The following is a 12,330-nucleotide window of genomic DNA, read 5'->3' as shown; positions in this document are numbered from 1 at the left end:
CAGTTATTACCATCCGTGAACGCACAAGCAGGAGCCACAGACTTGTGACATCTGGTAGACAGATGGGTCAGAGCTAAGGAGAGACCTGAGGCCAGTCTCCATGTACCTGTTAGACCTTGGGATTCCAGTGCAACAAGTGGCTGTGACCTAGGCTCGGGTGTAAACCCAAGTTTTAAAGAAATACTTTAATGCTGTTTAAAACCTACATCACAATATATAACAACATCCCTGCTGGTCCTCTCAGAACAAGGGCCCTTCTTGTCCCACTTGGGAAGTGGAGAGGGGGTGTATCTGGGAGGTGGCCCTGTGTTGTCCTCAATGAAGACCACAGTCCTGTGTCACTCTTAGCCTGGGTGCGGCTCAGGCAGCCAGAAACTAGGAAAGGGATGGCCAGCCAGAGGCCAGGCTGGGCTTCTACCAGAATGTGGGCCCTGGAGCTTGCCTCAAAGCCTTCCGAGAGAGCAAGCTTCAGGTATGGATAGATGTCCTGTGTTCTGCTCACAACCGTGAGGCTGTGGGGAGGCCCAAGGAACAAACCTCTCCCACGTCCTGGAGGGCGGAGACACTTGCTGGTTGAAGGACTGAAGCTGTGTCCACTGCGGCTGGCTTTGAGCTCTGCGGCTACACGTCTGTCTCCACCCGCAGCCGCTCCATCCTGCGCACATTGCCTTCCACCGCCACGCGGCTGGTGATGCAGCGAGAGAAGCTCTCGGGAAACCAGCCCGTTTCTCCGTCCCGAAGCCTCTCGCCATGTAGCCAGCCTGGATGCAGATGGGTGGATGAGAGGGATCCCTCCCACCCTCCCTCTGCTCTTGAGAGTTCTATTCTAGGGCCTGACCATCCCTCCTGCCTCGAGGTCCAGAGACAACCTAGGTTCCTCAGGCGCTGCCCACTCTGTCTTTGGAGATAGTCTCTCATGGAGCATGTCGGCTAGGCTGGCCGATGAGCCCTTGAGACGTGCATGTCTTTGCTTCCCTGGGATGACACAAGCCATGTGCCGACATGCCCAGCTTTCCTTTATGCGGGCTCTTGGGTTCAAAGTTGTGTCCTTATGCCAGCTGAGCCATCTCTCCTGCCCCAACCTTTGAGGAAGTGCTTACGGGGATGAGGCAGGCTGAGTGAGCACGGCTGGTCACTGCACCCTTATCTGGGCTGCACCCCAGTCTGGTTGACACCCACTCAGGTGTGGCCCGTGCACACTCACCGTCCTCTTCCTGCAGGACCAGGACAACGTCGGCCTGCTGCAGCGTGATCTCGTCAGCCTGCTTGGCAAAGTATGCCTTGGTGATCTCCACCTGGGGCAGCTCTGGGGGAAACGGAGAGAGCTAGGCCAGGGGTGTTCCCCCACAGACTATTCTGTTCCTTTGGCCTCAGTTTCCCCAGATGCAGGACCAATAAGGTTAAGCCGTGGCTACAAGTACATAGTCACACATACACCAGGGGCCGAGGTCCAGCCCCTAAGCTGGGTACCCTGGGGACGCCGTGGGATGGCCTGAGATCTAGACAGACCAGCTCTACCCCAGGGCTGCAAAAACCCCGCTCACCCCAACCCCACACTCACCTCCTTTGTTGGTGATACCCTGCCACTGCCTCTCCTTGTAGGTGAGGGCTGTGATCCACCGGGCCCGGTCATTCCTGGAGGCCACAGAGAACATAGCTGAGACCCTCCTTCCTTCTTGGGGTCCATGAGCCCCTCCTGCCCTGCCCTGCTATTGCCCCAGGGCCTTTGCACAGCTGTGCAGAAGTGCTGGCTGAGCCCTCCTTCCTGTGTTTGCTGCCTCAGTCCCTCCCTCCCTCAGAGATTTGACCTAAACACCACCTTGACAATAATGAAGGCCCATCAGTCATATCCACACTCGGCCTTTTTCCCCTTGAAGATCCCTCCCTGGTTACTGGACAGTACAGCAATTCACCAGTTGATGTATTCCCACAAGGAAAACATACCCAGAGCCAGGCTTATGGCTCTACGGGCACTGATGGCGCTCAGCATCATGTAGTAGGTGTGCAGACGCAGTGCAGCACACCCAATCCTCCCAGGTTCCTGCCCACAGGTGTGCTCTTCTCCCCCTTATCTCCTTCCACCCCCACCCCCGGGCCGGGGTCCACCATCTTACGCAGAGTCAGAGGACAGCAGGATCTGCTCCTGGCGGCCCTCACTGTTACGCAGCAGGTTCACCTGGAAGGGGTGGGGCACGGAGGAACTGCGGCCGCTGCCTGCTGGCAGTGAGGGCTCTGAGGCCTCCAGCCTCCTGACCTGTACATGCTCGAGCTGTGCATAGTCTTGGACCAGGTAGCTCTCCTCACTGTGGGGACACAGGAGAGTCGTCAGGGCCAGTTAAGCTCAAGAGTGCTCCTAGGACTTGTCTCTCAGGCCTGGGGACAGCTTCCATGGCCAGGGAGAGAAACCCAGGCCTGCAGAAAGCAGAGACCTGATTCTGTATAGAGCCGTGTGGCCGCCCCAGACCAAGTGAGGCTGCTCCCTAGCCTGATGGCTGCAGCTGAGTGCTTACCTTTTCTTCTTGGTGACAACCAGGACATCGTTGAACAGGAACAAGTAGCATGTGGGCCGGCTGGCGATTTTCCGAAAGATACTGGATTCCTCCAAGAGGAAGAGTTCTCCACGCTTGAGCAGCCAGCGAGAGGCAGAGATGAGTGGCAGGGACTGGGGATAGAGTGGACAGATAAAGGAAACAGAGCCGGCAAGGTGGGGGACGATGGCAGGGACAATCCCTGCCTCCCTGTTACAACTGAGAACCAATGGGATCATCCTGTCCTACCTTACAGGAGAGCCTTGAGGAGCCCTGATTCTCTGGCTCTTGCCAAATGTTCTGCCTAAGCTGGGGGTGGCGGCCAGTCCTGGAGAGGCCTTGGCACCTTGCTACTGAGTCAGGGGAAGTTCAAGGGATCCCCGCCCACCCTCCCCAGGCAGATGTCCCCAGAAGCCTGACTCCTAGGATGAGGACCACAGAGTAAGGTGGGGTGGGTCGGCAAAGGCACCTACCTTGACCTTACCAAAATCCAGCTGCGTGTGCAGCGTGTACATCTGCTCCGTACGCTCCATTTTGTGGGCCCCCTCATTGCATTGCTTCACCAGCTGCGGGGATGAGTTTACACGTATACCACGCGCACGGATGTAGGAGCGCGGAGCGCCTGCCCTCCCGGTGGCGCCGCCTTGGATCTAGTCCCTTGGGATGGATATGCCGAGGGCAGAAGTGGCCTCACCTTGCTGATGGCCTTCAGGGCACGGCTGGCGGCTTTGTACCTCTCAGGGTGGCTCTGTGTCTTCAGGCAGAGTGTCTGGGGGAAGACAGAAGCTGTGAAGACCCTCCCAAGGAGCCTTGCACGGGGCAGGGACTCCCCCACCAGTTCTGGACTCTGGAAGTCAGGGAGGGGCCTCAGGCAAGCAAGGACTTCCAGAGGGCTCCTGCTTGGACCCAGCAGGACATCTACAGTCCACAAACGGCCTCTGCACCTCCGGGGCTGGGATCCTGCCCTTTCCATCCTCGGGAATAGCGGTATTTCCGCAGTTCCAGGGCTGAGGGCGTATGGGCACTTGCCTAAAGATGTGTCTACAGGCAATGGTATCCTATTACTGACCGCAAAGTGATCAAAATTAATCACCCTGCCTTATACGCATTGTAATTATCCAATTACAGATGCATGAGTGTGAGGAAGAGGTCAAAGAGGCAACGCTAAAGGCAGGGCCTCCCAGCGTGTTTCCACGGCTGCGCCCAAGCCTCCAGGATACTCACATCTGTCAGAAGTGGCAGCCGGGTCACCCTCTGCATGGGGAGAATCAGGAAGGAGATCATGGGCAGGCCCCCGCACGCGGGCCGTTTCTCAATCTCCCTTAGCGCTTCTCGGAAGGCTGCATTGCTGCTCCTGCAACAGGGAAACTCTGTCACTTGACCTCAGAAAGAGGTGGCACAGGTGGGGCCTGCACGAGGTGGGCCGGGAGGGAGCACAAGGGCCCCACTCACGACAGCTTCTGCAGGGTGCGCTGCTGGTAGACCTCGTTGGAGCAGTAGGCGATGTAAGGGTGGAAGTGGTTCTCGGCATGGTCCTCCAGGATGTCGCTGATGTCCTCCACACACACCTGGGCCTTGTGCCGCTGTTCCAGAGCCTCAAAGAACCTGCAGCATTGGGGTGGGGAGCGGTCGGGGACACGAAGGCTCAGCTTTGGTGGGTGTTGGCGCACACACACCTACACAGACATGTGTATGCAGACAAAAACGTCCACCAGATCGGTCTTGAAGACGGTGTCCGTGGCAGGTGCCCAGTGAGTCAGGCGAAACCTTACATAAGCTAGGCCACATTTGTCCAAAGCCATCAAGGGGCCCACAAGACAGGTCAGCTCTCCGCACTGCCTCTAACATCCAGCCCTGTGCCTGTCCCCGGGTGTGAGTTAAGGACAGAGATGCAACGACCCTATGAAGGGTCCTATTATTGGGGCCCTAAGAGACCCAGGGAAAGCCACGTCTTTCTAGGGATGGGTCTTGAAACTAAGGTGATTCTACCAGCCAAGCTCCTGGCAAGGCTTCACAACTATCCACTTTCATGGAGTCCAACCCATAAGGGACAAGGAGGCCGGGGCTCTTGGTAGAGATCCTGGGGAGACTGCCAGCTCTGACCTCCCATGAGCCAGGCAGGATGATGGCATCAGAGGTTTGGGCCACCGGGTATGTGAGCCTGGTGGCTGTTCCTGAGCTATGTCCATGTCTGTGGGCCCTGGCTTGGGGAGCTGGGAAAAGGGTCCATCTGAGAAGACCCCTCCAGGCTTGGATGTGAGCATTAGGACTCAGCAGAGACATGAACCTCAATTCCTATAAACAAGTATACTCCAGGAGTGATTGGCCCTTGGGAAAAGCTGTGTAGCCAGCAGAGAGGCTCAGAAGCGCATGGGGACCCCATGGATGAACGGAAGCTGAGGCGGTCTGTACACGCCCACCATGCACAAGCAGGCCAGGCCAGGCCAGGCCATTCGGCTGAAATGCATATGAGTCCTGGGGTTTCCTGGAAGGGCCGGCCGGCCTGCTACTGACCCAAAATAGCACAATTCTCAGAGGAGATCACTATGAATGGCCAGAGAGTCCTACACCAGGGCAGCAATGGCCAAGCTGAGCAATTAGAGGCTACACAGCATCAAGGGACCACACTGGGGAGGAGTCTGCAGGAGGGTCACCCACTTCCCCGGACCCCTCCCCTCCTCTGATGAGTCAGTAGCAGATAGTTCTCACAGTTAGCCACTGGATCTCTTACAGGAAGCCCGTCTCCAGGGATACGATGGTAGTCTGTTCCCTGTCTAAATGGCTCTGAAGCCTCCGGAGGGAGAAAGGACACCTACAGCAGTGTGGTCTTGCTGAGTGGTTGGCCAGGCTGGTCCTGACATGTAAGAGCCATCATCCTCTGTCTGGAGGGCTCGGCCTGTGAGCTAGCACCCTCATGATCTATCTATTCATCTCTGGGGCTGATGAGAAGGTCTCATCAAACACTGAAGCCAAGGCTAAAGGGTCAGGGAGTCCTGGGGTCTCCTGGACTATCACAGCAGCAAGGGCTGGCCCCACACGTAATTACATAACCAGTCTGTGCTAAGGACATGAACAGATATACAGGTATGGGCGAATACATACAGGCAGGCACTACGCCCAGTGCTGGGGTGAGATACCCACTGGTAGTATGCAAGGATACATACAGGCATGCACATACATAAAGCACACATACACATGCCCTCACCAGCCTGTCGCTGCATGCCTGGCCTCTCCTCTGATTCTAGGCCCTGCAACTAGAGCCAGGTCAGGCCACCAGACACTGCTGGGTAGAACATGACCTGGGGATGAAACTCGAGGCTGCCACCTGACTGGGTGAATACTCTGGGGGCGCTGCTGACTATGCCCAGTGCTGAGGTGAGATACCCATTGGTCACACAAGGCTGTACCTGAGAGAAGTGCCACCCCCCTTCATGGGAGTCTAGGATGCCCATGGTGCCCCCTCAGCCAGCTCTCAAGGGCTCTTAGAGGTTGTCATGCTCCATCTCAAGCCAGCGGCTGCTCCAATGTCCTATCCACAGGTACAACCCAGGGCCCTGCTGACATCACTGCAGTGACGGCTGCCTAGAGGCACGGCAAAGCAGCATTCTTGGGGACCCAGGGAGACCCAGCTTACTTCTGACTGGCGGCCAGCACGTCCACGATGTTGGAGAAGAGGTGGTGGTGTTCTGTCTGTGTCATAGTGGCCCTCAGCTCCCTGGACTGCAGGAACTCAGCCACCAGGATGCTCAGGCTGTGCAGATAGGAGAACTCAGATGTGAGGATCTCGAAGATGGCCTGCATGGGAAGACGATGCTCAGAATGACGGACGGAGGGAGGGAGGGAAGACGGGGGTGCGGGCCTCTTCGGAGGGCTGTCATGACTGCTGCACAGGCCACAGGTCCGTAGCTCTATGCTCTGGTTCACCAACTCAGGCTGTGCAGATGTGATCGGGACTCTGCTTTCTGGGGATGATGGTACCGGGTAGGGATCAAACACGGGCTGACGCATGCTAGGCAAATGCTCTACCACTGAGCCATGCCCCTCATCCCAGGCCAGGACTCTGGTTCTTCCTGAGGCGGCAAAGGCAGGCCCCTTCCTGATGCTCCTTCAGGACTCACAAGGCAATGAAGGGGCTCAGTCATCAGCCCTCAGGTATCTGGCCCATGAGGTGGCCATTAGGGTAGGTGAGGAGAGGGTATCACTGTGTCTCTAGGGACTCCTGGTGGCCTTACCTCCTGCCTCTTACGTTCTTCCACCGACAGTGTGTCCAGGACACCTGACTCCAACACCTGAGAAGAGCAAAGGAGCTATGGCCACAGGTCCTGCTGATGGAGCCAGGTCCCCCACTTGTATCCTCCTCTGGGCCACACCCAGGCAGAGGGCGGAGACACCTCCATCAGGAACCTTCAGCTGTCTATGTCTCCCCAGCTTAGTTTCCTGTCCACAGAAACCTCCCAGGACAGTGCCTCTCCATCTCTAGAGCCCTGGACCAGGCAAGGAAGACAGGAAGTCTAGCGGAACAGAGTGTGTGTGTGTGCCCACACGCATGCATGTGTCTGTGTGTGGGGTGATGACTCAGACACCACCTGGGCAGCTGAGTCAGAGTCCTGCCAGGGAAGGCACGGGCCATTATCACCTGCACCCTTCCCTCTCTTGAGGCTAATGGCCCTAGGCTGTCTCAGTGTGGCTCCCCCTATGCCTATGGCTATAGAGCATGTCGGGGCAGGCTGGACCGCCCTATGCCTTGCCTCCATTTGTGTTCTACTCACTGCCAACATTGCATGGGTCCCCTGCAGGTTCCAAGCGTGGGTAGTCCAGGTTCTAAATATCGGGCAATCAATGTTACGGGGTGTAGCATGTTGGGCGCCGTCCCCAGCTTCTAGCATCCAGCAGGGTAATAAAAGTGTCCTCCTGGACATTTCTATTTGTGAAGCCCAAACTCTGCCTCACTGCAACCCATGGCTGGACCTTCCCTGGCTAGGCTCCCACTGTCGGCACTCTCATGGGGGGGTCCCTCACCCCCACAGCAGGCAAACAAGAAGCTCCATTGTACTGAAGTGAAGGGAAGGCTGAGTCCACCATCCCCATTTCCTGCCACACCCAGAGCCTTCAGAGGATAGGGGTCACCATCCTGGCCCTCATGGCCTGGACATGGCCCTGTTTTCAGATGTGAGAAGTATGGGAGAGTGGAGAGGCTCCCCTAGTGAGAAGAGGGTCCTAGGAAGAGGGGCTCCTTGTATTCACAGTGCCCCTCAGGTCAGACCGAGCAGGATCTCCACCTACATGCCAGGACAGACTCATTGTTCCACACGCAAATTATATCCCAGTGACTCTGGAAGCTATGTTTCAGGTCCTTGTAAGGGCCGGAGCTACCACAAGCAGGGAAAGGGAAGGCCACGGGGCCGCCTTACCTCTGGGAGCTGGCTCCAGGTGAGCTGGGCAGGCCGATAGCTCTTGACCACAATGGTGGTGTCTGCTTTCTGAGCTCCCTCGGGGCTGGCGGGCTCATCGAGTATGTCATCATCGGACTCATGACTGGTATTTAGACCCCGCTCTCGGATCTCCTGGTACAGCTGGGGATCTGGGGAGAGCAGAGTCGCCTGTCTACATGAGGGCTTGGGGGTAGCCTGACCCTCCCAAGGGCCCCACAAAGCTCGCAAAAACATGCAGGCTTCCCTATGGCCCACTATGTCCTACAGTGGAGTAACAGGACAGGCTGGGAGATGGTAGCAGCCCCGTGTAGAATGTGGCACTCCAGGTCGGGGCCAAGCAGACCAACCAGAGCTGCGTAAGGCCAGCCGTGCCTGGTCTGGGATGGGGAGGCTGGGGTACTGAGGTGAGGTCTGAGGATGCCGGTCGCTGCCCATGAGCCAACAATACTACTGGCCCAGTCTGGCATGGGCCAACTCAATTTAGGGCATCTCTGGGCTCATGCAGCTGCTGTGTCAGCCTGCACTGGAGCCTGGGCACTGCTGCTGCTCCATACAGGGAGCGTTTCCCAGAGACTCAGCAGAGAGACTCAGATCCTTGTGTTACAGCCTGTGGCCACCCAGAGAGCTGACACGGTTCAGGAGGGAGGGATATTCTTGCAGGAGTTGCCATGCCTCAGTGGGACCAAAAAGATAGAGCAACATTGGTTGTTACTTTCTCATGAACTGTAGTGCCCAGTAGGCTCTCTTCAGACCGTGAAGAGTCCACGCAGAGAAGAGAGATGAGTGCCTGCCTCTCTGGAGGCCTGATGGCCTATCATCCACCCCGGGTCCCACTGAATACTCAAGATAGTGTGGGGCTGGTCTGTCCCGTCTTTGGGTCACATAGATGGGAGTCTAGGGGAACTCTACGAGATGTATACTCACATCAACAACTGGGATCAGTGTCCAGTGAATGTCCTGCCCAGCCTGACCTCATCTTCTTGGACCCAACAGTTCCAGGCTGGCCCTACCGAGACTCCTTCCCGGCCATGCCAGGCCCTCAGCCTCCCGGGAGCTACTTACCATCTTTGAAGGAGCCCTTGTGTGCGCGTTTCCGTCCCAGAGTTTTCTGTAGACAAGACAGAAACCTCACCAGTCAGTGGGGAGGGAAGCGTGGGTCAGCTGCCCTTCCATTACTATGGCAGCCCTGAGGTGCCTCCCCCCTCCACAGCAAGCTATGGAAGAGATGGGATGGGGCTTTGCTGACATGTAGAAGGTGCACATTAAATGTTAGCTCCGCAAAGTAGAGGCCAGAACAGGTAAAAGTTGGGGTTCAGGGCAGAGGGCTGCTACAGATCCAGGAAGGCTGCCTGGGGCTAAACCAGTTAAGAGGCGTTACCTGGTGTGAATGAAGAGGGGGTCTGGTCTGGAGTGGGCAGAAGGCTGCTGGTGAGATTCTGGCCCTGGCACTGGTTCAGGGCCCTAGAAACTGAGGGCAGAGTTCTGGGGAATCCCCTCTCTACCCTGGCATCCCCACACAGTCCCCACTCCTTGGCTGGAACACCAGGTTTTTCACAGGTATACTGGTTCCAGGAAAGCAGAGGCCAGTTGCTTCTGGTTCCTTAGAACTAGTTGGGGCTTGAAAACTCCCCTTACAGGTCCGGGAAAGTGTGACACTCCCAGCTGAACCTAGGCTAGCTCCTTTTCTCACCTCTACCCCCTCACCTCCTCCATTCCAAATCCTTCCTCAGTCTCTACTGTACCCCTTCTAGCCCTGGGACCATGGGGAGCCCTCTCACCCAGGAGACTCCTGGGAGACCACGGGGAGCCCTGTCACCCAGGAGACTCCTGGGAGACCACAGGGAGCCCTCTCACACAGGAGGCTCCTGGGAGACCACGGGGAGCCCTCTCACCTAGGAGGTTCCTAGGGGACCACGGGGAGCCCTCTCACCTAGGAGGCTCCTGGGAGACCACGGGGAGCCCTCTCACACAGAAGGCTCCTGGGAGACCACGGGGAGCCCTCTCATGCAGGAGGTTCCTAGGGGACCACGGGGAGCCCTCTCACGCAGGAGGCTCCTAGGGGGCCACGGGGAGCCCTCTCACGCAGGAGGCTCCTAGGGCCTCCTGCACCGCCTTGCTAGCCCTCGACACCCTCACAGTCCCCTCTCTGCACAGAAGCTCTCTGCAGCAGCCACAGCTTATCACCCCAGCATGTGACGTGCTACAGGTCTCAGGGATGTGGCTGAAGAAGGGACTCACTACTGTTGAGGAATGAATGAGACCTTGGCAGGCCTATTCTAGGGGCAGTGGTGGCACTGATCCAGCTCCTGAGGTACTGGGATGGCTATCAAGGGTCCAGGCATCTCAGGCAGATGTAGTAGGGGAACCGTAATGAAGGACAGTGGCTGGCACTTTAGACACAGAGGCCTTGCCTTAGCCACGATTGGCTTTCATGGAAGCTTGTGGTCTGGCCAAGCCATGTGGCTATCATTCTGACAGGTGTCTGATTCTCCCAAGGCCAAGCTGTGGTTCAGAGTCTAGGGAGCTGATGTCCAAGTGAGCATGCTTTTCCCATGATGCTGTGAACAGCTCTAGGCAACAAAGGGCCTAACTCAGTTTTGGAGTATGCTTACAGCTCGATGGCGGCCATCTTCACTTACAGATGGGGAAACTGAGCCTCAGTTTCGGGAATCTGTTAGGGGTCACACAGCCACAAAGGCCCATCCCAGGCCTCCATGGAAGCTGACTGAACACTGTGCCTGGGGCACCCCAAGTCTGAGGGAAGCACCTGGCAAAGGTCCAGAAGGACCCCCAGCCCCGTATCCTGGGAAGAAGCTGCCTTGAATGGCCGTGAAACAGAGATTTCCCCCTTCTGACTCTGACAACATAAGGGGCAAGCAGGATAGGACATGAAAAGCTGCTCCTTGACCGTGGCCTTCCTGCTCAGTGGCCGTTTGTAACAGACTCCTGGAGACTGCAAGGGCTAGGACCCCTTTCTGTTCTTCTGAACAGGCAGGGTTGTCTAGAGCTCAGGGAAGAGTCCTCTCCCCACCCAGGGCAGGCAGGGAAGCGGCAGGACAGGAGGATGGGTGGGTGCTGAGGGCTACACATTGTCCCTCCTTGTCCCACTGGCAGCCAGTGCCTGGTATATCACTGAAACTGTCATCAAAGGGCTGGTTCCACGCTTGGGCTCAAGAGTGGCTGATTCCCCCTGCTGTCCACTCTGCAGGGAAGTGGGGACACGGAAGAGTCCCCAAAACATGACTAAACCGTCTCTAGCCAGAACATGAGATTTGAACAGATTCCACTAAAGTGGGATGGCCAGGAGCCCGCGCCCAGCAGCTGCCATGCGTGACGCAGACGTAGGAGACACAGGGCCAGACCACCACCTTGCCTGTGAACTTCCAAGACCCTAGAGACGACACTGTCTATCCCTGACATCAGGGCAGACCCCTACCTTATTTTTGGCTGGGGACCGAGCGGGAGGCTGAGCAGCCTCCTCAGCGAGGGCCTGGAGCTTGGGGCTGAGCTGGACTGAGTCCCCCTTGCTGCTGGGTGACCCGAGGCCCTTCATGGCGGCTCTGTAGGACTGGTTCCTTATTCGCCTCAGATTCACACCAGGGCCCGAGTCCATATCCATGTCATCCAAGGAGAAGCTGGGGGCTGAGCGGAGCCGAGGATCCCGCCGAGCGGCCTCCTTGCTAAGCACAGCTGCCCCAAAGCTCTGGTGGCGAGCTGGGGACTTGGTTTTGGCCTTGCTGGCCACAGCCAAACTCTTAGGGATGAGCTGCTGGGTGCCCATCTTGAGTGCCGCGGGGCTCTGAGTGCTGAGGACGATGGGCCGTGGCTCCTCATCTCCTGGGGGCACCTGCAGGGGTCCGGAGGCCTCTGGCTCAAAGGCAGCATTGGTCTTGGCCCTCAGGGAGCTACGGACCACGGGGAGCCCCGGCGTAGGGTTCCCGTTGGCATCGAGATGCAGCTCCGCATGGAAACGATATTCCAGTAGTTTATCGTCCAGAGAGCTGTCAGAATGTCTCTGGGACATGCTGGGTAGCAGAGGGGACCTAGAGAGAGGGGCAGGCGAGAGGTGAGAGGCTCAGAGGGGTGTCCCACATACAGCCTCCCCGGTGTTCAATTCTGTTTCTTCTCAGCATCCTCCCCTAACAGCTCCCAGGCAAGGACAGGGAGAACAGGGCTGGCTGTGGCTGCTCACCAGGAGCATCCCCAGGGATGTGGCGTAGCTGCCCTGCAGGAGTGGAGGGAAGCTGGGGTTTGGGCTTATCTGCGACACACAGCTATTCTCTGGTGGGGACAGCCTGTGGCTGGACTGGACCTCAGAGACCACCCTGCTTTCTCTGACATAACTACTAGGTCCTGGGCAGGGTACACTC

At 57.5% G+C, this 12,330-nt stretch overlaps 1 protein-coding gene across 1 annotated transcript; it reads right to left on the bottom strand.

The window, feature by feature from the left end:
• Positions 1-314: 314 nt before the first annotated feature.
• Arhgef16 (Rho guanine nucleotide exchange factor 16) lies at positions 315-11,984 on the bottom strand. Its single transcript, XM_038334918.1, has 14 exons — positions 11,397-11,984; positions 9,023-9,068; positions 7,940-8,109; positions 6,761-6,817; positions 6,163-6,323; positions 3,981-4,133; positions 3,753-3,882; positions 3,223-3,297; positions 3,002-3,094; positions 2,511-2,662; positions 2,115-2,303; positions 1,562-1,635; positions 1,205-1,306; positions 315-761 (listed from the first exon to the last, which is right to left on the bottom strand). The coding sequence occupies exons 1-14, from the start codon at positions 11,982-11,984 to the stop codon at positions 622-624; spliced, it is 2,130 nt and encodes a 709-aa protein (XP_038190846.1). The 3' UTR covers positions 315-621.
• Positions 11,985-12,330: the final 346 nt, after the last annotated feature.

This window comes from Arvicola amphibius, chromosome 6 (assembly GCF_903992535.2).
Source record: "Arvicola amphibius chromosome 6, mArvAmp1.2, whole genome shotgun sequence".
NCBI classification, from domain to species: domain Eukaryota; kingdom Metazoa; phylum Chordata; class Mammalia; order Rodentia; family Cricetidae; genus Arvicola; species Arvicola amphibius.
This window is presented reverse-complemented; position numbering and strand designations above follow the sequence as displayed.